The sequence below is a fragment of the Gadus morhua genome, chromosome 23, assembly GCF_902167405.1.
Source record: "Gadus morhua chromosome 23, gadMor3.0, whole genome shotgun sequence".
In the NCBI taxonomy this organism is placed as follows: domain Eukaryota; kingdom Metazoa; phylum Chordata; class Actinopteri; order Gadiformes; family Gadidae; genus Gadus; species Gadus morhua.
The window spans coordinates 828,867-854,283 of record NC_044070.1 but is presented as its reverse complement, the minus strand read 5'-3'; the positions used below and the strand labels follow the sequence as shown (position 1 = coordinate 854,283).

Here is a 25,417-nt window from a genome sequence, read left to right as displayed (position 1 = left end):
AACAGTTTTAATCCAAGAAACAGAGCAGAACCATCACTCACAGTGCATGGCTAGAACAACTCGTGCAACCGCATAAACAGTCCCCCTAGACCCCGGGACTCATAGCCAGTTCCCTCCCACTCGATCAGTAAGAGGGGAACACAAACCCATAATGTATTCACTACACAAGCCCCCCCGGTGTTCACCTCAATATTCAAAATCCCCGTGGTGAGGAGGCCGTATGGCCCAGCCCCTACGACTGTAGGCAAAGTCAGGAGGTGCGGGAGGAGGCGTGACATCGTCCATCACATCCTCATGTTGGGCGGGGCGGGGGGCAGCGATGACCGGAGGGCCACAAGCTGTGGGGGCTTGTAGGTGTTGGAGGGGGGGACGGCCAAGGCGTGGCAGGGGGGGTAGGACGGGGGGACGGCCCCTGCGCCGTGGCAGAGCCAAGTCTGGGGGCAGTTCAAGGTCCAAGTGAGCCGGTTTGAGGCGATCAACAGACACACTCTCAGGCTTACCCCCCATGTCAAACATGAAGTTCTTCGCTCCTGCCTCGATGACACGGAAGGGTCCGTCATAGGGGGGTCGTAGCGGAGCCCTGTGGCCGTCTTGAGGGATGAAAACGTAACCCGCTGACTGCAGCACCGGGGGCAACCGCAAAAGCAGGGACGGCATGCTGCGTGGTCGGGACCGGGGCGGAGGTCCTGGCGCCGTCCAGCAGGGAGGCGCGCTGAGCGGAGGTGGACCAGGGCTCTGTCGACTTGGGGATGAAGTCACCAGGGACCCGCAGCGGCTGTCCGAACACCAGCTCGGCCGATGATGACTGGGGGTCCTCCTTGGGCGCTGTCCTGAGCCCCAGCGTGAGCCACGGCAGTTTGTCGAGCCAGCCATCGCTGCCCCCCGATGTCACGCCTCCTCCCGCACCTCCTGACAGTTGCTGTCCGTGAGGCTGGCTCGAAGGGCGGCCTTCATGGAGCGATGAAAGCGCTCAACAAGTCCGTTAGCCTGCGGGTGGTAGGCGGTAGTGTGGTGGAGCTTGACCCCCAGATTCTCCGCCACCGCCACCCACAGCTCCGAAGTAAACTGCGGGCCACGGTCAGAGGAGAGGTCAGCAGGAGTGCCGTAGCGGGAGACCCCCACCGCGATGAACGCCCGGGCCAGGTCGGGGGCTGTCGTTGAGGAGAGCGGGACTGCCTCCGGCCAGCGCATCGTTGACATGGTCCAACCTCCGCTCGGGCACCGAGAACTGTTCAAGAGGGGCCTTGATATGGCGATACACCTTGGCGCGTTGACAGCTAGTGCAAGTGTTGACCCAGGCCCTCACATCTCTCTTGAGCCCGTGACCCGAACTTCTCTGAAACCAGCCGCGAGGACGGTTTCCTACCTGGGTGAGACAAGCTGTGTACCGCCTCGAAGACGGGGCGTCTCTAGTTGGCGGGGACTACAGGCCTTGGCTGACCCGTGGAAACGTCGCACAGGAGCTTGGCCCCTGTATCACTGAAGAGCACCTCCTCCAGGCGCAGCCCCGTGTCCGACGACTTTAGAGCTTGGACGGAGGGGTCGGCGGCCTGATCCACAGCCATGCGGGAGTAGTCCAAGTTCAGCTGGACCGCACGGACCACCTGGAGAGACAATCCGCGACCACGTTGGAATTCCCAGCCACGTGCTGGATGTCTGTGGTGAACTTGGAGATGAAGGAGAGTTGGCGCTGCTGGCGGTCGGACCACGGCTCTGCTGTCTTGGACATGGCGTGTGTGAGCTGCTTGTGGTCCACGTAGGCAGTAAACTCACAGCCTTCCAGTAAAAAACGGAAGTGTCTGACCGCGAGCCACTCCCCCTGCGTACAGGCGAAGGAAGCGAAAGTCTGTGAGTTGACCAGGCACCTGTTCCCCACGTCCACTAACAGGTTATGGGCGCACAAAAAATCTGCGCCAAGGAGGGGAAATGTGACAGCTGCGACGACAAAATCCCAGGTAAAGCGTTGCCCTCCGAAGCACACGTCTACCGCTCTAGTGCCATAGGACTGTATAGGCGCGCCGTCCGCACCCACCAACTGCGGACCGTGCTCCCCCTTCGCCACCTCCGATCTCCCTGACGGAATGATGCTCCACTGGGCACCTGTGTCACAAAGGAATCTGCGGCCGGAGACGGTGTCTTGTATGAAGAGCAGCCTGTTGGTGACACCAGCGCTCAGGGCCACTACTTAGCGCTGGCCCTGCCGTTTCCCGTCGGTCCAAAGGAGCAGGGCGAGCAGCAGCGTTTGGCCTTGGCGCCAAAAGTGGGGTGGTAGAAACAATGGCCCGCAGCAATACCCTGCTAGCCAGAGGGTCTGGCGCCGGCCTTTCGCTCTCCTGAGACGGTCCGGTGGCGGGGCAACCGCGGGAGCAAGCAGGTTGGGGGACCGTTGGGCATGGCCAAAACGAACTGGTCCGCCTCCCTGGCCAGGGCGCGGGGTCCAACGATGGTGGTGTTAGCCAGCGCCATCCTGACCTGAGCTGGTAGTGTGCGCATAAAGAGCTCCGTGAAAAGGATCATGGGTTCTTCTGTACTGAGGAGGTTTAGCATCCTCTCCATACGTGAAGAGGGCCTCTCGTCTCCCAAGTCAGACATGTCAAATAAGCGGCGCACCCTCTCTGCGGTGGACAGCTCAAATGTCTCCAGGAGCAGGGCCTTGAGGCGCTCATATTGGTTTGTCGTCGGGGGGGTGGACAGAAACCCCACCACACGCGCTGCGGTGGAGCTGTCCAACATAGCCACAACATGGTTGTACTGGTCGTCGCCGTCGGTAACGTTGCTTTTGTCGAAATGTTCCTCCACTATAGCGAACCATGCAGCAGGCGTTGAGTCTCAGAACTCTGGCAGCTTTAGAGTGGAGGTGCGCACATCCTGCGTCACCCTGACAGGAGACGGTGATGTCTGCCGCTCCGAACGTCTTCCTCGGGCGGACATGTTCGCTCGCGCGGTTTTTGTAAACAAATAAATAACAAAAACGAACGTTGGGGTCACCAGTGTAGTACCCGAGGAAAAGGAGGACGTAGGCAACGTAATAATAACCGTTTTAATCCAAGAAACAGAGCAGAACAATCACTCACAGTGCATGGCTAGAACAACCCGTGCAACCGCATAAACAGTCCCCCTAGACCCCGTGACTCATAGCCAGTTCCCTCCCACTCGATCAGTAAGAGGGGAACACAAACCCATAATGTAGTCACTACACCATGAGCAATAGTTTCTTACCTCCATGTTTCATATCTTATCTCCATGTTTCATATCTGATCTCTCTGTTTCATCTTTTTTTTAATGAGATTCATGCCCACTATGTCGTATTTTGTATCGATACCAAAAACCATGTGAAATTTCGTATCCAGCACGAAATGTCACCAGTATTTTGTGCTCAAAAGCAGGTGAGGTTTCAGGTTATTTTGATGCTGTTTAGCGCATCAGATTCCATGTACCATTAAAAAAGCACACGTTTAGGCAGGCTCTTATGAACTTTTGGCCTTCCACACACACAAATACACACACGCACACATGCACACCAATTCCCATGCATAAACGCACACAGACACACCCACACACACACACACACAAACAAACACACGCACAGGCACCCGTACAAAATGGACATCAGTGGAGGCTTCTCAAGTGAGAAAAGGGAGGAAGATCCTCCTTAACATTGTTGAGAACAAAGAATTTAGATTGCCCAAACTACTGTAATGAATTAATGCCCTTATAGGCCCACAATGCAGGATCGGCCATGCCTTAGTTTTCTCGGTTTGCGATCGTACCTTTCTCCACACAGCTCCCCCTACAGCTTCGTAGTAGATATTTTACAACACTGTCATAACAACTCGTTGACGACCCTTCCCCATGCACTTGTTTTCAAAGATGTAGATGTTCATAAAGAGTGTACAAGGTTATACATTTTGAAATGGTGTGTTTATGTTACAATAAGCATAAACTCATCCTTTTTTGTAGTAGACGGGGAGATTTTATATTCTAGATTATAATTGTTTTATCTTTGGTTGATGAACAGAACAATCAGTGTAAGTGTTGGCCAACATAATACATAACGATAGCATGATTCATTTGTGCAGCAATCGTACATTTGTGCATCTGCTCAAGTACGTCACTTGTGTACGGAATTGCAGGGAGTTGGATTCAGACATCAAGATGGTATACTGTTGCCAGTTTTCATAGCCAGATGCTGTGGGTGGATGATTAGGGACACATTTATGTTTACGTGTAAATGTTTGCAACTAAACGTTGGAAATAAATATTACTGTAGGCCTATATGATTTTAAAATGTTTCCCTTTTTTTATATAACAGATGCTTGCGCTAATTGTCTTTCATTTGTTCAATAATACACACTTTTTGTTTAGAAAAATATTTATTTTGGATATTGAAAAAACAGTCAATAGTAGACAGTTCTTCATGGTTTGTTTTTTGCCTTACGGCTATTGTGTAGCATCTTCTTGATGGTTCTCTGGATTTCCTCTTGATACTTGTACCCGCAACTGTTCTGATGTGGGAGAGAGGAGAAAATTCCTCCTCTGAGTGGGTGTGACTTAGACTGGGTAGCCCCGCCCATTCTGCCTGCGATTTGAGTTAGTCCTGCAGAACGGTCTGGAGAAGAGCAATACATTTCTTTCTAGTTTCGAAATGTTTTTGCGGGAGCCAATCACCAAGCTGGCTTTACCCCCTGGCGTGCTATTGGGTGGTTTAACACAATGACGACAGGGAAGCGACGGCAAGCAGCCAATTGCGTACAGATTATTATTTTAACTAGGCCCATTGATCACACCTCTTGTGCTGAAGAAAATCACAGCAGCTTCCCCAGACCAACGTGCAATCGACGATTGAGCTTGGTATAGCAATAGCTAGTCTAGGTGTGACAACAGACTAAAGGGTCTGAATCGCCCCAAAATCTATTCACGAGTAGTCTGGAGCCCTGGCTACGCTACGAACCAATAAGCAGGAGCTCTGGCTGTGAAGCAGCCCGGAGGGAGGGGTTATCCCCTCTAAATCTAGGTCATATGCCTTGTTTCCACCGAGCAGTGTGGTCCTGTTCGTTGCGGTACAGTGTGTCTCTGTTCGGGGTTGTCTTAGCTCCGGAGGCAGAGCAGTTGTCTTGGAATCGAAAGGTTGGCTAGTTCGATCCCCAGCTCCTCCTAGCTCAGTGTTGTAGTGTCCCTGAGCAAGACACTTAACCCTAACTGCTCCAGACGAGCTGGCTGTCGTCTTCCATGGTTGACTCTGCCGTCGGTGTGTCAATGTCTGTATTAACTAACCGATGGCCCATATTGTTTCTGTAACGTTTTTTTTCCCCCTCAAATTCTGTAAAAGTCACACTGCAGCCTATACCGTGAGTTGAAAAGTCTTCACATTTTTGAGATTTGTGGTACTGCACCAAAAGGTGGCGCTATTTTAAAAGGTCATGAATTAGGCTTATTTTCAGATCTGTTCTCTTTTAAGAAAGCCCTTAATTCTCTTGTGAAATGTGTGCTTGGAGTTTTCTTGATGTTGTGTGCTTATCAATCGACATTCTCACCATGTGAATGAGGCTTCATGCTCTTCAGGATTGTCAGTGGCCTAATGGGATAATGCCGTGTACTGGTAATCATTAGGTTGAGAGTTTGAATCCAGATTTGAGTATTATGAACAGGCTGAAAATGACCTTCTGTCATTGCCACTCATTTAAGAAACACAACATTGAACAGCACCTGAAATTCATCAGGCAATCAACATTTCCAAGAATCTGACTGCCAAGAAACAGTATGGCACTTCTTCGTTACCATATTTATATTTCTTCCGTGAGTGTTCTTGACTACAGAGGTTTAATTTCCCCAGAATTTGAATGATTTTTCAGGCATTGCTCAATGGGATAATGCCTTGTGAGGTGATCCTTAGGTTGAGAGTTCAAATCCTGATTATAGCATGCTGAACATGACATTCGGCCTTGCTTTGCAGCTCACCTGAAAGCCGAGGCACAGTATTGCATAAAAGGTTGGGTATAGGATTTGCGAAAAGATTTTGAAAACATACAACTGAAATGGTCCTTCCCCATCTCCTTCAACGCTGACTCTGACTAGTTAACGTACAATCATGCACGTTAACTATAACGTGAGTTAACTATGACATTAATGCGATTAATTGCAATTAAATATTTAAATTGCTTGACAGCACTAGTAATAACGTATATACGTAATCATTGTTTTTGCCTCTGAATTTAACTCAAAATTGCAAAATTGAATTTATGAAATTCAGCGTTAACATCGGGGCACCCAACGAAGAGTAATCAATCTTAGATGCTAGATCGTGGTCAAGCAAGGAAAGCGAGCGGGTGTTACACAGAATTCTGCGACCCACCGAAAAGTGTGACCCCAGAGTGCGCCGTTGCACATTTTCTGCAACCTGCACGAGTTTGAAGCGCAGACAGACATTAAGTCATTCAAGTGCGGAAACATGCACAAGCTTAAATCTTAACGTTTGTATCGTCATCGATCACTCGGATTGGGGGTATTCTTTTTGTGACACCGGACGCACGTTTAGTGGCTAACGGTTGATATGCCTTTGTGGTGGCATAACTAGAGCACAACGAGCGCTCAGAGCCAACACTATTCCGCACTGAGTGGCATGATACAGATATGTGGATGACAAATTAAAAGCAGGTTGCTGTCGGGCGCTTCTTCCCGAGGCATGCCGTGCTTCCACTGGAACTACACGCTGCTGCTGCTTCAGATGCGCCATTCTGTCGGCTCTGCACTCTCGTTCTACAGTGCGCAGCAGGCTTCAGATCGCCCCAGCATCACACCAAACATAGGCAAAGGGACCTCGGATTGCCCCAAATTGGTGCCCTAATAAATTTGGCTCCTTAACCCACTGCAATTACCCTTTCGCTGCTTGTAAATCAAACCAATTCACTGCAATCACACACACTTCACATACAGGCATTAGTTCTATTGTTCATTTCATACTGTAGTAAGAAAAACAAAAGCGGTGTACATTATTACAAATAAAACATAAGTGCTTAATACATCTTATTTTATTTGATTAGCATTTTACAGACTGATGCAATGGATAGGGCTTTTAGTAAGGTCCACCACCGTTGCTTCTTTTCCCGATTAAAAAGTTACAGTCAGTGTTTAATGATGTTAACCTTTGAGCATTTCCTATTATAGGCTACTGTGTAAAATGCTGTTTAGAATTAACGTTTGTATCAAAAAAGAAAGAACCAGCGAGTGACACTCTTTTTCCCGCACTCCTTGCTTGACCGCGATCTAGCATTTAGGATCGATGGCTCTTCCTTGGGACCCCGGGTGTTAACACTGAATTTCATACATTGTATTTTTTGCAGGTGCTTTTGCCATGTTACATTTTTTAATTGGGAATATTTGATTTTGTAACATTGAAAAAAAAGCTGAAAATGATTTGGTGAAAATTTAAAGAGTTAAATTCAGAGGCATAAAATCCAGATACGTTATTTCAATGCATAAATATTCAGTGCTTGAAATTCAATGGCTTTTTTTTTACCTATGACCAACATTCTGAAACATCCATTAACATCCAAATTTGCCTCAAACAATTTTGTTAGGCTTACAGCCCATGAAAATAGTTATGAAATAATTTTCTTGTTGTTCTTTTAAATGTTTTTTACTCTGACCATTCTGTTTGATATTGTGGTATTGATATTAACCCCACACTGACACACTATCAACCCCAAACTGACACAATATCAACCCCAAACTGACATACTATCAACGCAACACTAGCCGCGTTTACATGGACACATCTATGCCGCATAGATTTCTATGCGGCATAGAAAATGGTCATGTATACGCCTCATTCGGAATACATAGATTGGCGTTTAATTTAGAGCAGCGTCAGTAGTTCACTGAGCTCCGTCGGTACTTTAAAGCACACCGAACTTCACCGCTGTCAAGGAAAGTGGATTTATTGCCTGATTCACGTCTTTGTTATCACTCCGTAAAAGTAGTCCGGTAAGCGTGTCCGGTTGCTAAGCGACGGGACATGGGTGTTTATTAATGAGGTGTCCGCGCGCGTCCGAGATAACTGTAAATGAGTAGGCTACTACTAGTACTTTTGCAGGCTGAACGTTAAAATACTTCTTAACTTAGAGAGGTGGTAGTGCGCAATTGGACCTTCGAGGATTCCTGGTCACTAAATTCCCGTAAGACCACTCTCTCCCACCAGTCTTGGCTGCGGACTCGCATTCAAATTCCTCTTGTTTGCGGCGGAGCATAGGGTAAATATAAAGATCTGACGAGAAATTGACGTTGCTGCGCTGTCCTCCTCCTTCTTAATTGAAGGAGCAGGCAGAGAAAAGCTCTCTCCTGCTGTGCTTTCATTAAAATCAAATTTAAAATCCCCGATAGTGATAAGACATCCATTATGTCGCCGCCGCTCCAGAGACGTGTCAGGTGTGCGCGAGAGAAATAACGGACACTTTTGTTACTGCCATGTATAAAGTACATTCGGAACACATTTTAGGAACAGATCTATGCCACATAGAAATCTATGCGGCATAGATCTGCCATGTAAACGCGGCTACTGACACAATAGCAACCCCTTATTGACAGCTCAAAGCTTTAGGCTCAATGCTCTGCAGAATAATGTTTAAATTCCAGCCTACTAAGTTGATGTCAGTCTATAGATAAAGTCTCCTAGTTGGTCAGGGTGTGTCCAGCAGAATAACCCCTCCCAATACTCCGGACAATGATGTAATTTGTCTTTGGCGCTGGTAAGTCACCTCATCTTGCCATGGAAACAACCCCTTCCTGTTGTATATTATTATCCAATAAGGGACTTCAGGGTTTAATACTGGTGTATAATGTTGCGCTTAATAACAGAGAAACAATGTGGAGAGCAAATTTTTTGTTGAGGGGAGGGCCTTCCATGACCAATATGTATTGAGTTCCGTCCATTTTAATGCCCTGTTTGAAAAGATGAGAAAACTGGATAGATGTTCGGACTTAAACCAGCTTGAAGCACATCCAACATCATTGAAATGCAGAAATCAATGATGACCAGGATATGTAGATGACTCTCGTCGCTTGACCAGAACCTCCCCATCCCCTCAATGTCAAGAGATTCTTTATTTCAACATTGATATGAACAAAATGTTTGGCTGAAGTTCATCTCATCATCATCTAATTTTCGTCCGCTTATCCGGGGTCGGGTCGCGGGGGGAGCAGCTCAAGCAGGGGGCCCCAGACTTCCCTTTCCCGGGCCACATTGACCAACCCTGACGGGGGGATCCCGAGGCGTTCCCAGGCCAGTGTTGAGATATAATCTCTCCACCTAGTCCTGGGTCTTCCCCGAGGTCTCCTCCCCACTGGACGTGCCTGAAACACCTCCCAAGGAAGGCGCCCAGTGGGCATCCTTACCAGATGCCCGAACCACCTCAGCTGACTCCTTTCTAAGTAAAGGAGCAGCGGCTCTAATCCGAGTTCCTCACGGATGGCTGAGCTTCTCACCCTATCCCTAAGGGAGACGCCAGCCACCCTTCTGAGAAAACTCATCTCGGCCGCTTGTACCCGCGATCTCGTCCTTTCGGTCATCACCCAGCCCTCATGACCATAGGTGAGGATAGGAACGAAGATCGACCGGTAGATCGAGAGCTTTGCCTTGCGGCTCAGCTCTCTTTTCGTTACAACGGTGCGGTAAAGCGAACGCAATACCGCCCCCGATGCTCCGATTCTCCGGCCAATCTCACGCTCCATAGTACCCTCACTCGCGAACAAGACCCTGAGGTACTTAAACTCCTTCACTTGGGCTAAGGACTGATTTCCTACCCGGAGTAAGCAATCCATCAGTTTCCTGCTAAGAGTCATGGCCTCAGATTTAGCGGTGCTGATCCTCATCCCAGCCGCTTCACACTCGGCCGCCAGCCGATCCAGTGAGTGCTGAAGGTCACAGGCCGATGATCCAATGAGGACAACATCATCTGCAAAAAGCAGTGACGAGATCCTCAGACCACCGAACTGCAACCCCTCCCCACCACGACTACGCCTCGATATCCTGTCCATGTATATCACAAACAGGATTGGTGACAAGGCGCAGCCCTGGCGGAGACCAGCACCCACTGAGAACGAAACTGACTGAAGTTTCTCTTGCTGAAGTTATTCTAACAATATTGAAACCTAAAATCTGAACCTGAACTATATATCTCTCCCCCATCTCTGTCTCCTTTATCACTCTGTCTATCTCTCTCCCTCCCTCTCGCTCCACTGTCTCTCTATTTCTCTCTTCATTACTCTCCTCTATTTCTTTTTATCTCTCTCTCTCTCTCTCTCTACCTCTATCTCCCTCTCCTCTATCTCTCTCTCTCTCCCCTCTATCTCTCTCCCTATCTCTCCTCTATATCTCTCCTTCTCCCCTCTCTCTCGCACCCTCTATCTCTCTCCTCCATCACTCTCCCTCTCTCTCTCCCTCTATGTCTCTCTCCCTCTCTCGGCCGGATGATGTAGGGAACACCAGCTGGTGTATTCATTTTTCCAAGGTGTTTTTTCTGTTAATGACTAATGACCACCTGAATGAATTTCCCTGAGCCAGCATCCTCCCAGTGTGTGGAGAACCCCTGCACACAGACACATGCACACAAACACTCACATACACACACACACGCGCGCGCACACACACACACACACACACACACACACACACACACACACACACACACACACACACACACACACACACCTCCCTGCTGGCTCAGACGGTGCTGGCCTAGTTCAGAGTGGTTGTGAAGAGCTGATCTGTGGTGTCAGACGGCTGAGCAGCTGTAGCATGTAGCGCCCCGCTGCTAACAGAGCAGCTAACGGTCTCTCAGCTTGACCACAGCTCCCTGGCCGTCTCGTGGCTGCTCCTCACGCCTTCCACTAAAGTCCATTTTATTAAAGTCCACTTTATTAAAGTCCATTTTATCAAAGTCCATTTTACTAAAGTCCACTTTATTAAAGTCCACTTTATTTAAGTCCTTTTAATTTAAGTCCACTTTATTAAAGTCCACTCTAGTAAAGTCCAGTTTATTAAAGTACATTTTATTAAAGTCCACATTATTTAAGTTCACTTAATTAAAGTCCACTTTATTAAAGTCCACTTTATTAGTGAAGCCTTAAAGTTACAGGGAAGGGCAGAAACCTTGATTAAGAATACCACCTTGATTAAGAAAATCAGCTTGATTAAGAATACCAACTTGATTAAGAACACTACCTTGAATAGGAACACCAATTGAGTAGGAACACCACCTGGATTAAGAACACTACCTTGATTACGAACACCACCTTGAGTAGGAACATCACCTTGATTAAGAACAACACCTTGATTAAGAACACCACCTTCAGAAGGAATGCCTGTAAGGATGAAGGTTTTTCTTCGATAATTGTCACTTTTCTCTAGCTCCATTCTTTCACGCCATTGTTCACCCTCCTCCCTCTATATTTGTCCCCTCTCTCCCCCTCTCTCTCTCTCTCTCTCTCTCTCTCTCTCTCTCTCTCTCTCTCTTCCTCTCTTTCTCTCCGACTCTCTCTCTCTCTCTCAAAAAAAATTCAAAGTGCTTTTTTTGCATTATAGTATTTGAATACAGCCAAAGCATATTCAAGTTACACAAGAATAATTGTACAAATAACAGATAATAATAATAATCATAATAATAACCACAATAACAATAATAATAACAAAATTAACAACAACAATAATAAAATAAATAAAAAGTTAGACGGAATCTCTCAGGTTATGAAATTTCAGGACATATTGTGCTGCCAGGGCAGCAGAAGGACCTTCAACAAGAAGAATTGCAAGTTTGTCCTTATGTTCCATGTCTGCAAAATCCGGAATATGAATTTGTAATTTGGTGAAGTATATCTGTCTTAAAATGTCATATTTTTTAAAATGTAAAAGGAAGTGCTCCTCTGTCTCAACCTTTTCTGCCTGACATTGACAGGCAGAAAAGGCAGCCAGGTCTTCCTGTGCCTACCTGTTTCCACTGCAAGATTGTGGTCACTGAGCCTGTACTTGGTCAGGATTTGTCTCTGCTTCACATCTATGACAGAGAGGAGATAGTCTGCCAATTCGTGATTTCTGTTTAGGATCAGATAGGAATTCATTCTACCTTGGTTTGAGGTTTGGTTTGTCCAATGTTCCAAATAGTCTTCTTTTGCTTGATTAATTATTTTGTTGACTCTAATTGGTGTCTGGGAGGCGGTGCTGGGCCCCGTTTCCCGTAAGCATCTTTAGCCTAAGTGGATCGCAGAGTGGGTCGTAAGAGCATTGTACAGTTTTCACACCGTTTCCCGAAAGCATCTTTGGTAACGAACCTCTTAAAAACGCTCACAAGTCACGAGTAGCTAACGAGTGCTCCAGGGTACTCGTAGGACGCTAAGAGCCTCGTTAGCCTACTATAGCCTCAGTGGCGTAGCCAGCGGACATTCCTAGTATTGAATGCATTTTATTATAACACATTGGTAATGGTGTATCACGTGCGTCTGAGCCTAATGTGGGCCATTATGTTCTTAGTTTGAGAGAGACAGTCCAGGAAATGTTTGAGCAGGCAGGACACTTAAAATGTGTGAGAGAAAGTGGGGGGGATTTGTGCAGACTGACATAGGCTACTCATAAAACGTAGCATAAAATAATGTAAAAAAAAATTTAAATAAAAAAATTATAAAAATAAAAATATTAATTATAAAAATATTAAAAAAAAATGCAAAGGAGCAGGCAAAAGGCTGGGAATATGGTGGGGATTGGTCAGGTTGACGGGAATGTTTAGTGACATGTGGGAGGGTGGAGGGAGTTATGAGGGAGGCCGTCCTCACACCGATCTTCCTCGTCGTCATCGTCTTCAATGTCCTCCGGTTCAACCAAAGCTACCCCAGCCTTAGCTGCAATTTTGTGCAACATAGCTGTCACACATATCACAGCGCATGACTTGGCCGGCGAAAACTGGAGCCCTCCGCTGGACTTGTGAAGGCATCTAAAGCGCAACTTCCACCTCCCGATCGTGCGCTCAGGATTAGGACTGATATATATGTCGGCCTAGGCTTAATCAATTGTGTTTTAATATCTTTAGCATTCATATTATTGCAATCTATTCTTTTCGTAGGCTACTCTGCGGTTGGCCTTGATGGGGAGATATTTTAACCCTTTTTAACCCCATTTTCCTCCGACATTCCTGCGTCTCCCCCTGCGTCATAGCCCGTTTCAGCACCATGTCAGTGGACAGGTACAATCCTACTATCGTCGTAAGTGCAGCGAATGCGTGTTCACGTTAAGAGGAGTTTCGGAAAACGCTCCAAAGAAATTATCGATGGTCCGAAAAATCCATCTTTCGAACCATCTTACGAGTGAAGATCCATCGATATCGGGAAACGGGGCCCTGGACTGAGCTTGATGTGTGTTAGATAGCTTCAGCAGACAGACAAAGAAATTGTTTTCTTGGGACTGTATTTTAAGTGCATCCAGAATTTGAGTGCTCGTTTTTGGATAGGTATGGCCAATAGGTAACGACCTAATTCTGCCCTACATGCATTGTTTGGTGTTTTTGTTTGGACTTTAAATATGGATCGGCAGAATTAAGCATGTAGGGCCTCTATTGGATGCTTATCCCATGTAGTGTAGTCATGTACACTGAGTGGACCCCAGACCTCACTTCCATACAGCGCGATAGGCTGCATTATACTGTTGAATAATTTGCACCCGATTGAGGTAGGTATGTTTATGTTATAAAATTTAGATTTTATTGCTTTTCTCAGTCAGGCTTTTTCTTTGAGTATACTCTCTCTCTCTTTCTCTCGCTCTCTCCCTCTATGTCTCTCCCTCTCTCTCCCCCACCCCCTCTTTCTTTCTGTGTGTGTCTCTTTCTCCCTCTCCTTCCTTCTCTCTCTCTGTCTGCCTCTCTCTCTCTCTCTCTCTCTCTCTCTCTCTCTCTCTCTCTCTCTCTCTCTCTCTCTCTCTCTCTCTCTCTTTCTTTACTCCACGGAATGGATGGTATGGAAGGAATCCGCTGGCTTTGTGCCGTGGCCATTTTATGCTTGCGTCTGTGTCTGTCTATATTGCTTGTGTGTCTGTGTGTGTGGGTGTGTGTGTGTGTGAGTGTGTTGGTGTGTGTGCGTCTGTTTGTGTGTCTGTGTTGTGCGTCTGTGTGTGTGTTAATTGTTGGGGCAGTCTGCTATCCAAGCTAATTGGTCTTAACGAGTTAAACAAGGTGAACGGGGCTCAGGTGGTCGGCCTGAGCTCACCCACTAACACACACACACACACACACACACACACACACACACACACACACACACACACACACACACACACACACACACACACACACACACACACACACACACATACACACACATACAAGCAGATGGACACGGACATTCACAGATGGAGACAGAAGTCAACACGTTGCACACATATTGAGACTCAAGGCATTTTTGCACTGCCAAGCCGCTTCGACCGCGGCTGGGCACGCCCGGCAATTTCACTGTCTCGCCTGTGTAAAACCGAGGGGTAAAATCCCCCGTCCCGCCATTCATCAAATCGCGCTGCACGTTTTTCTTGCGACAAATTCGCCTTTAAACTCGTCTTTGCAATGACTTTGTATGGAGTCGCCACCCCCTATTTTTTGGTGTGAACGCAGCATAATGGTTAAATGAGGGTAGGTATTGACCCGTTGGCCATGAGGCTCGGTGTTATCAGGCCTGAAGCTGGTGGTTCCAATGCTGTTCCTCTTATGTAACAGCCTGCTGTGGACCACTATTGACTGGCCCTGCAGCGGCTCAGGGGACTCTCTGTTTGTGAGGTATGTGGGTGAGGGTGTATTGGTGAGTTTGTCCTTGTGAGTGTATGTGTGTGTGTGTGTGTGTGTGTGTGTGTGTGTGTGTGTGTGTGTGTGTGTGTGTGTGTGTGTGTGTGTGTGTGCGTGTGAGTGTGTGTGTGTGTGTGTGTGTGTCTGTTTGTGTGTGCCTGTGTTTTGGTGTGTGTCGGTGTCGTTATGTGTGTGCGTGTATGTGTGGCCAGGAAATAACTTGTATCCCACCGCTCTACCCACTAGCCCTTCTGTTCTGCTATAGGAGCCTCTTTACCTGGTGACAGCTCCCCGCTCTGCTCCTTTCTCCTCTCCTCTCCTCCTCTCCGCTCTCCTCCGCTCTCCTCTCCTCCTCTCCTCTCCCTTCCTCTCCTGTTCTCCACTCTCCTCTCCTCTCTTCTCCCTTCCTCTCCTCTCATCCACTCTCCTCTCCTCCTCTCTCGTCCGACTCTAAAAATGGGATTTAATTCCCTACAGCAAATCACTACCTGCACTGCTCAGTGACGTTGTGTGTCTATCTGTCTACCTGTCTATCTCTCTCTATCTCTTTCTCTGTCAATCCGTCTGTCTGTCTGTCTGTCTGTCTGTCTGTCTGTCTGTCTGTCTGTCTGTCTGTCTGTCTGTCTGTATGTCAGTGTACCTGCCCACCTATCTCTATCTCTCTCTCTCTCTCTGTCTATCTATTTATCCACCTGTCTGTCTTTCTAGCTCTACCTGTCTGTCTTGCTTTACTGTCTACCTGTCTGTCTCTCTTTCTGTATGTCCACCTGCTTGTCAGTCTGTCTGCATCCTTCTCTAGCTTTCTGTCTTCTACCTGTCTGCCTGTGTGTCCAGGTGCTGAACCTATTCCTGGCCCTCCTGCTGAGCAGCTCTGAGCACCTATGTGTCTGAGCAACTGTGTGTCTGAGCACCTGTGTGTCTGAGCACCTGTGTGTCAGAGCACCTGTATGTCTGCCTGTGTGTCTGTCTGATCACCTGTCTGTCTGCCTGTGTGTCCAGGTGCTGAACCTGTTCCTGGCTCTCCTGCTGAGCAGCTTCAGCTCTGAGAACCTGTCCGCTCCAGACGACGATGGCGAGATGAACAACCTGCACATCGCCATCCACCGCATAACCAGGGGCCTGACCTGGTGTAGGGGACAGGTACCTGCTTGTCTGTCTGTCTGTCTGTCTGTCTGTCTGTCTGTCTGTCTGTCTGTCTGTCTGTCTGTCTGTCTGTCTGTCGGTCTGTCTCTATGGCTGCTGCAGGGGACAGGGACCTGTCTCTCTTTCTGTCTGCTGCAGGGGACAGGGACCCGTCTGTCTGTCTGTTGCAGGGGACAGGGACCTGTCTGTCTGTCCGTCTGTCTGCTGCAGGTGACAGGGACCTGTCTGTCTGTCTGCCGGAGGGGACAGGTACCGCTTTGTATGTCCGTCTGTCTGCTGCAGGAGACAGGTACCTGTCTATCTTTCAGGCTGTCTGCTGCAGTTATAAGGTACCTGTCTGTCTGTCTGCTGAAGGGGACAGGGACCTGTCTGTCGGTCCGTCTGTACGTCTGATGCAGGGGAAAGGTACATTTCTCTCTGTCTGTCTGCTGCAGGGGACGAGCACCGGTCTGTCTGTCTACTGCAGGGGACAGGGACCTTGCTGTCTGTCTGTCTGTCTGTCTGTCTGTCTGTCTGTCTGTCTGTCTGTCTGTCTGTCTGCTACTGGGGACAGGTACCTGTATGTCTGTCGGTCTATCTGTCTGTTGCAGTGGAAACGTACCCTTCTGTCTGTCTGTCTGTCTGTCCGACTGTCTGTCTGTCTGTCAGTCTGATGTTCTTTTTTTTTATTTGGTGTTCTGGTTGCCTGTTTGTTTGTCTGTCTGTCTGTCTGTCTGTCTGTCTGTCTGTCTGTCTGTCTGTCTGTCTGATGTTCTAGCTATCTGTCTGTCTGTCTGGTGTCATGTCTGCCTGTCTGTCTGATGTTGTGTCTGTCTGTCTGTCTTACTGATAGTCTGGCAGATTGGCTGACTCTCTCTCTCTCTGTCTGTCTTTTTTTGTCTGTCTGGCAGACTGACTTAGTGTCTTTATCTGTCTGCCTGATTGGTCTATAGGTGTATTGAGGACTAATAAGCCCTTTCCATGTTGTTTAATTTGAAAATTCAACAACAGTTACCTGCTCCTTATTCATCCATTTTCATTAATCTTCTGACAATCTGAAATTGTTTTGCCTCTTTTACTCTTTTTCTCTCTCTCTCTCTCTCTCTCTCTCTCTCTCTCTTTCTCTCTTGTGTGTGCACGTGTGTCTGTGTGTGTGTGTCTTTGTATGTGTGTGAACACGTTTGTCTGTGTGTTTATTGGTGTGTGTGTTTCTTTGTCTTTGTGTATGCGTGTGTTGTGTTTATGTCTTTGTGTTTGTGTGTGTGTCTGTGCGTGTGCGTGTGTGTGCGTGTGTGTGTGTGTGTGTTCGGGTGTCTTTGTATGTGTCTTTGTGTGTCTGTGCATATGTCTGCGTGCAAATGTGTGTATGTGTCTTTGTGTGTGTGTTTTTCTGTGTTGTTCTGTGTGTGTGTGCACTAGGTGGTGGATTTCTTCAATGGGAACCTGAAGCGTCGGAGGAAGAAGCGGAAGGAGGCTAAAGCCATGATGAAGTTGAAACGCCTCAGCAGCACACACACACCTGAGTCCAACGGGGCCGTTATAGGTACACACACACACACACACGCAGACACACACAAACACACACACACACACACACACGCACACACACACACACACACACACCTTGGTCCAACGGGGCTGTTATAGGTACACACACACGTCAAACACACACACACACATACACCTGAGTCCAACGGCCATCATAGGTACACACACACACACACACCTGAGTCGAACAGGGCCGTCATAGGTACACACACAAACACACACGCACACCCAGACACAGACCAGTGAGTCTCTCCCAGTACCAAGACCAATGAGTCTCTCCAAGTTCCCAGGCCACTGTGTCTCTCCCAGTACCCAGACCAGTGTTTCTCCCCAGGCCGCAGTCTGGAGAAGTTCGTGGCCCCGGAGGAGGACAGCTACATGACCAACCCCAACCTAACCATCAGCGTGCCCATTGCGCCGGGGGAGTCAGACGTGGAGTTCCCAGAGGAGGAGGACGAGGAAGAGGAGGAGGAGGACCAGCGGAGCGTCACCTCGGAAAAGGAGGAGGAGGAGACGGAGGAGGGGTTGGAGGTAAGAGACCTCTTCCATCTGCTGGACCGTAGAGGGGACCCAGCTCTCCGTGTTACAGCAGAACCTCTGAGGGGCACAGACCAGCACCTCTGGGGGAGACCCAAACCTCTGGGGGGGCACAGACCCGAACCTCCCGGGGGCACAGACCAGAACCTCTTGGGGGGCACAGACACGAACCTCTTGGGGGTTACAGACCAGAACCTCTGGGAGGGCAAGGACCAGAACTTCTGACCACATATATATATATATATATGGTTCTGGTCTTTGCCCCCCAGATATATATTATATATACATATATATAAATAGATTTTTGTGTGACTTCTCCCAAACACACAAACACAAAAACACAGAAACTCACAAACACACAAACACACAAAAACTAGCCTGTGTAGCCCCGCCCATTCTTCCAGCGAATTGAGTTCCCTCTGCACAAGGGTCTGGAGAAGAGCAATACATTTCTTTCTGCTTCCGATACGTTTTTGCGGGAGCCAATCACCAAGCTGGCTTTTACCCTTGGCGTGCTATTGGCTGGTTTAACACAATGACGAAAGGGAAGCGACGGCAAGCAGCCAATCGCGTACAGAGTCAGTTGAACTAGGCCCTTTACGCCTCTTGTGCTGAAGAAAATGACGGAAGCTTCCCCAGACCAACGTGCAATCTACGATTGGCTTGGTCTGGTAATAGCCAGGCGACACAAACACACTCAACCTAGCAAAACCACGATCAGAACCCCAACATTTCACACAGACTTTTAAAAACAAATACACATCACCCACACACGCACACACATACGCAAACACTCTCTCTCACACACACACACACACACACACACCACACACACACACACACACACACACACACACACACACACACACACACACACACACATACACACTCGGGCGTGTACGTGATGTCAGTGGTCTCTCAGGTGGTCTCTGCTCCTGGGTGATTGATGCAGGACAGTGGGGATGGAAGTGGAGGGAGGGTTCTCTCAGGTGGTCTCTCCTCCTGGGTGTTTGATGCAGGGTGGGGGTGGAGGGAGGGGCCGCACCTGGGCTCCGTTCAGGCGTGGGCGGAGACAGCTGTCTGGGGTTGTCTAACTTTGATCTGGACTGAAACGCTCTTGAGCCTGGCACTGACCCACATGTGTGTTGGCGTGTTTTTTTTCTTCTGATGTGGATGTAACCGGTTAGTTTCTGGCGTTGTCTGCCTTGTATTTGGTTGAAAAGGCCCAGACCAGGATATCTTTGGAGGCGATCTCCGTTTATTCGGACAAAGGTAAAAATATAACAATATCCTCCGGTGAACTCTTATTAACGTGAGCTCCTCTCCCAAGGAGTACAACATCAAAAGGGCATGTTGCAATCAATACATTAAAACACAGAAAACATACCTGACAAAGGTGAAAATATAACAATCTCCTCTGGTGAACTCTTATTAACGTGAGCTCCTACACAAATTAAATGACAGAAATATGTTAGCGTACTACACAATAAGTTTAAGCTAGCATGTAAACTTATAAATGTAGTTTAACAGAGGCTAAAACATGAACATTTCTGTGACCACAGTGTCGCTCACCTCTCCCAAGGAGTACAACATCAAATGGGGAGAGGCCAAAGTGTGAAGCACATTTATAGGGGGGACCCACGAAAGTGAACGTCGGGGTTCAGAAACTGAGTCTCAAACGTTCCACACATTAACTCAGGAGGCCGGACATGTCAGGTTAAAACTATTAAATCAGATTTTGTGTAATTATAATACTCCATATTACTGTTGTATATTTGACTCTGTTACACATATAACTGCTGTATAATTGACTCTGTTACATGGACAGGGTGTGTGGGTCTGCTCAGAGGTCCTGAAGGGAGATCAGCTAGTAGCCAGATGGTTTAGCTTCACAGCCAGCTGTCATTCATATTCTTAAGAGGGATTCGATCTCTAACAGAGGCGAAACTCGGTTCTTACTGGCATCCAGCAAACAGGAAAGAGAAACGACAAGGAATGACAAATTCTGTTTCTGTAAAGTTAGTATTTCTCAAAACATAATTTAAACTATTTCATTCCACCAACATTGTTCTTGCAAAACAGTGCTTTGCCTAAAGGTATGAGCAGGCATAAATATATATATTTTTGAAGGTTAACATCTCAGAAATCGCCCAATACTCCAAGGAACGAAATGTAACACAAAACCAACAACGAGCATACAATGGATGAAAGAAAAATTGTATTCCTTGCACATTTTGTGGTGGAGTTAAGTGACGCAGACTCTGCGATACAGCTGCCAAAGTCATTTCATAATCTTCTGTGTTATGGCCTTCGACCTCTTTACTTTAGAGCATGCGTTATGCCATAGACGGAGACACAACCTTGCATGAAGGACAGCCCTATATATGGGATGAGAGAGGTGTGGCTGACGAATGGCAGAGAGAGGGAGGGGCCAAAGGTCACAGCGACACCTCTCTGATGTGTCCATGTAAGTGAAGTGATGACAGATTGACAGGATTGGGTCATGGAAACATCCAGAAGTTTCTCTGAACTTCAGGTCCTCCTCGTGGCGGTCTGTGTCTTCTCCTTGTTACTCTACTTTGGGTTGAAAATAATTCACAGACTTGATGGTTTAGTTAGCTGCTCCCCCAACGCACTGAGCCCCCTGTTCCCCAAGGCACTGGCCCCCCCAAGGCACTGAGAACCCAAGGCACTGAGCCCCCTGTTCCCCAACGCATTGGGCCCCCCAACGCACTGAGACCCCAACGCACTGAGCCCCCAAACGCACTGAGCCCCCCAACGCACTGAGCCTCCAAACGCACTGAGCCCCCCAACGCACTGAGCCTCCAAACGCACTGAGACCCCAACGCACTGAGCCCCCCAACGCACTGAGCCTCCAAACGCACTGAGACCCCAACGCACTGAGACCCCAACGCACTGAGACCCCAAACGCACTGAGACCCTAACCAACTGAGCCCCCTAACCCACTGAGCCCCCCAACGCACTGAGCCCCCAAACCCACTGAGCCCCCCAACGCACTGAGCCCCCAAACCCACTGAGCCCCCCAACGCACTGAGCCCCCAAACCCACTGAGCCCCCCAACGCAATGAGCCCCCCCAACGCACTGAGCTCCACAACGCACTGAGCCCCCAAACCCACTGAGCCCCCCAACGCAATGAGCCCCCCCAACGCACTGAGCTCCACAACGCACTGAGCTCCCCGCCCCACAATGCACTGCCTACAGCTCTACAACTCACTGCCTAGCCCGCCTCTATCACCACACCGAGCGCTTTGTGTGTGCCCCTCACTGCGTGTGAGTGTGTGTTTGTAATACAAACTTTGTATGTATTTCTTTGTGCGTCTGTGTATGTGTGTGTGTGTGTGTTTGCATCACTTTGAGTGTGTGTGCTTGTCTCCTAATATCTCATCTTTAGTAAATGTGTGACGCAACCTCATGTGATTCATGCTGGGAATGCCTTGTTCTGTTGTGTGATTTTGCGCTTAAAAACTGAATGCCATTTTGTACAAAATATTCCCTGTGTGTGTGTGTGTGTGTGTGTGTGTGTGTGTGTGTGTGTGTGTGTGTGTGTGTGTGTGTGTGTGTGTGTGTGTGTGTGTGTGTGTGTGTGTGTGTGTGCCTGTGTGTGTGTGTGTGTGTGTGTGTGTGTGTGTGTGTGTGTGTGACCTTAGTGGCTGAGGACACAAACCAGCGTGACAGGAGACGGGGGAGAGGAGCAGTAGGTCAGGAGTATTGGAAGAGTAGGGGAGGAATAGGAGAGGAATGGGGGAGGAGAGGGGGAGGACTAGGGAGGAGTAGAGGAGAAGTAGGGAGGAGAGAGACAATGAGAAAGAGGAACATACAGGAGGGCTGAGGAGATGAACAAATTATACATTGGGAAGGAGGAAGAAGGAGAGGGAATGGCCTCCCTGTCTCCCCAGATTCCTAGACTATCTCTTTCACTATTTCTCTTCCCTGCAGCAGGTTTCACATGTCCCCCTCTTTGTATGTAAACTGAAGTGACATTTCTGTGTCACCATGTGTGTGTGTGTGTGTGTGTGTGTGTGTGTGTGTGTGTGTGTGGGGGGGGGGGGGGTATTTGTTTGTGTGGACGCACCTGTGCTGAGCCAGATCCTCCTCATCTCACCTCTTTAATCATACACCTGTTCTCCAACTCTGCCCCCCCCCTGCCTCTCTCTCTCTCTCTCTCTCTCTCTCTCTCTCTCTCTCTCTCTCTCTCTCTCTCTCTCTCTCTCTCTCTCTCTCTCTCTCTCTCTCTCTCTCTCTCTTCTCTCTCTCTACGTACTCTCTCTTACTCCCTCTATTTATTAAGTCCTCTGTACTAGAGATGCGCGTATGGGCTATTTTTTCATCCGCAACCGCATCACAAACGCATCATCTGTCCGCCATCCATCCGAACCAATGTTTTTTGACCAATTTTCCAAACAGCAGCCGCCCGCCACCCGCCGGTTGTATTTAGCCCACTATTTAGGCTGATGCCTGAATAGTTTTTTTGCAAAAAAACAAGTCCACCGCACAACAGTGCGTGCATGTTCATTTTTTTTATTATATATAACAACCCTGATGGATAATTTAAAATATGACTAATATCGAAACAAATAACCCAGGCAGCCTAATCTACGAGCCATTTGCTTAGTGGCCTATAAGGAAGGCAATGCAATGAGACGCGACATGGGATGGATCGTCACTTAAATTAAACCTTTTGTTTCCTTTCGGGAGTGTGTGTGTGTGTGTGTGTGTGTGTGTGTGTGTGTGTGTGTGTGTGTGTGTGTGTGTGTGTGTGTGTGTGTGTAACAACTTATAGATATTTTTTATTTCATTGGTTGAACCACCACCCGCCCGAATTAAGTTAAAATATTATTTTTTGTCACGTCATCTGCCCGATCCAACCACGCATCTCCTTCTTCTGTCTCTCTCTCTGTTTCCATCTCTGTCATTCTCTCTTTCCTGCTCCAAGTTCCTATTCTTTTCTCTCTACTAGCGTAAGCAAACAATATTTTCCATACGACCTCGCGGATGACCTGGAATTCCCCATGACCCAATTCAGCTCCATTTCGATTTGAAACTTGTCATCAATCCAGTATGAGGACATGTGAGAATATAAACAGTAGTAATCTGAAGCTATTTACTGTTTTGCCAATCGTCTAAACATGTTTCCTGAAACTATTGCTCAATTTCTCAAAACTCTAATCACAAAACTGAAAAGAGTTAACCATTTTGTCAAAACTCCACCAATCTCTTGCAGAATGAAACACTGCACTCAAAGCCATTTGCTCTCTTCTCAAAGCATATATTCTTTCCACCAAAACGATAAACACAGATATCATATGAATATCCCGAGCATCAAATACAGTTTTTATTTTGTGTAAACACAAAGAAATGTAACTATGCACACAATTCTGAAAACCTGATGCTCATGCATCAACAACAAGACTCCAGACTGCTAAACTGTAAGCACAATTCCATTGTTTTCACTCATATAGAAATTCTAAATCACATTTTTGCAAAACTCTAACTTGGTTAGATCAAATTTGGTTCACCAGGTGTGGCCTTCAAAATGCCACACCTAATTACCAATTGGTCACTCTCACTTCTCACCTGGTCAAACTCAAATGGCAAAACACTTTAATCATGTATCATAGGCCTCAGGTGAGCTCTACAGTATTGTAGATGGTCCTCTGGCCTGATCAGGATTAGAGGCAGGATGCACACTGATTTATATGTAGATCTGTGTGGTTCGAATTCCGGACCAAGTCAATCACAATTTTCTCAACTGGGTAGAACAAAGACTGGAGTAATTGGAACTTATAACAATTATTGTCATATATTTGGGTAATAACGGTACAATAACATACAAACAATCACACAACAAACATACAAACATAGAATACAATCATCCAAGATCTAACAAACAATCAGGACTCAGATGGCAGTCCCCCCTGCGTCTCTCTGCAAGGAGGAGTCCCCTGCAGGGGAAATCAGCCTGCATCCCTCAAGAGGGCTGCAAGGAGAAGGCCCCTGCATGGGAAATCAATCTGTGTCTATAAGAGCTCCGCAAGCTGAAGTCCGAGAGGGGACATCAACCCACACTGGAGATCAGTCGCGTCGCTCCAAGAGCTCCGCAGGCCGAGTCCAATGCATTGGCTAAAACTACGAGTTCTTATACATTTTCTGTCAGGATAGTGAAAGCTGCTCTGTCCCCCAATAAAACTAAAGCATTTGTTAACAAGATGGTTATCTATCGATTTATCCTCCTCAGGGTGTGATAAAAAGGGGTTTAGGGCCGTGCCCTATCAGTTGGAACCCTGGCCTGTCCCTTCTTCGTTTGTTGGCACATTCCAACAAACACAGAGACACTAAGGGTCCTATCTTTCATCCGCGCATTTGAATTTCTACACTGACACATGACGTTGCTAGTTTGCAACTGGCGTAAAGCGTTCTTTTCCCTCCACCGCCACTCGTCGGTAAATTAGGGAGGTGCTATTTTGCAGTTTCAGAAAACAATTGCGCCACAAACCACGAAATACCTGGTTTAAAGTCAGTGGCACGTTGTTCAGATGCTATTTTGGGGCGCATGCATAATGTTGCATGCACTTTGCTTCTCTCATCTACTTAGCCACACATTCTTGGTAAATTAATCGGGAAAGAACAGCTGATACAGCGGTAATAAGTTGTACTTTTAAATCAATGCATCTGCAAACACCGTACAGCAAACACATATTTTCACAGACATCGTGTACAAGCCCATAACTTTTAGGATTGATGAGTATTTGATCGTGAGAAAACATTGTTTTACCGAGAGTGAGTTTTAAAAAGAATGAATGATTGCAGGCGTGCGTGTGTGTATGTGTAAAATAATGAATGAATACGGGCACGTGTGTGTGCGTCCATCTGTTTAAACACACACAATCTAAACACGTAACGCATAAGCATAATACAGTCCATGGCAATTAACGGGGGGACAAATGCATATTAGGAACACAAGTCGATAACGATAATGCATACAATGCTGGAAAGAAACGATGTTTGTTAATGTATTGCGTATATAATTAAATTGAACCACAGTTACCGCATATCATAGATGTGTTAAGTTTTCTTTGCCAACATTTATTTGAGTACTCAGTATTTCTGAAGTTGTGGAAGAAAACGCTATTCCATTTGTGAATTAGGCCATATTATTTGGCCATAAACTGAGCCATTTGAAGTTTGAAATTCATGTGGTCATGTATCTGTCTCATCGGAGACTGCAAACGTGCTGTCAAAATATCAACATGTCAGATTCAAATGCGCTCATGGCTTGTATTTGTGCACTGATTATATCATTTCATCGTGTTTTTTATTTTAATTCAATGCAATTACTGTGATTTTTGCCAAAATAGTTGACATTTGTGTATTCTCTGAACTC

The 25,417-nt window shown here is 47.3% G+C and overlaps 1 protein-coding gene across 1 annotated transcript in view; it reads left to right on the top strand.

Annotated features, from left to right (window-relative positions):
- LOC115537029 (sodium channel protein type 4 subunit alpha) overlaps window positions 1-25,417 on the top strand; it is a 297,785-nt gene that overhangs the window by 137,366 nt on the left and 135,002 nt on the right. Inside the window, exons 20-22 of the mRNA XM_030348626.1 lie at window positions 15,807-15,947; window positions 17,349-17,472; window positions 17,812-18,008. Coding sequence (XP_030204486.1) covers window positions 15,807-15,947; window positions 17,349-17,472; window positions 17,812-18,008 — 462 coding nt within the window. The remainder of the gene's footprint in view (window positions 1-15,806; window positions 15,948-17,348; window positions 17,473-17,811; window positions 18,009-25,417) is intronic.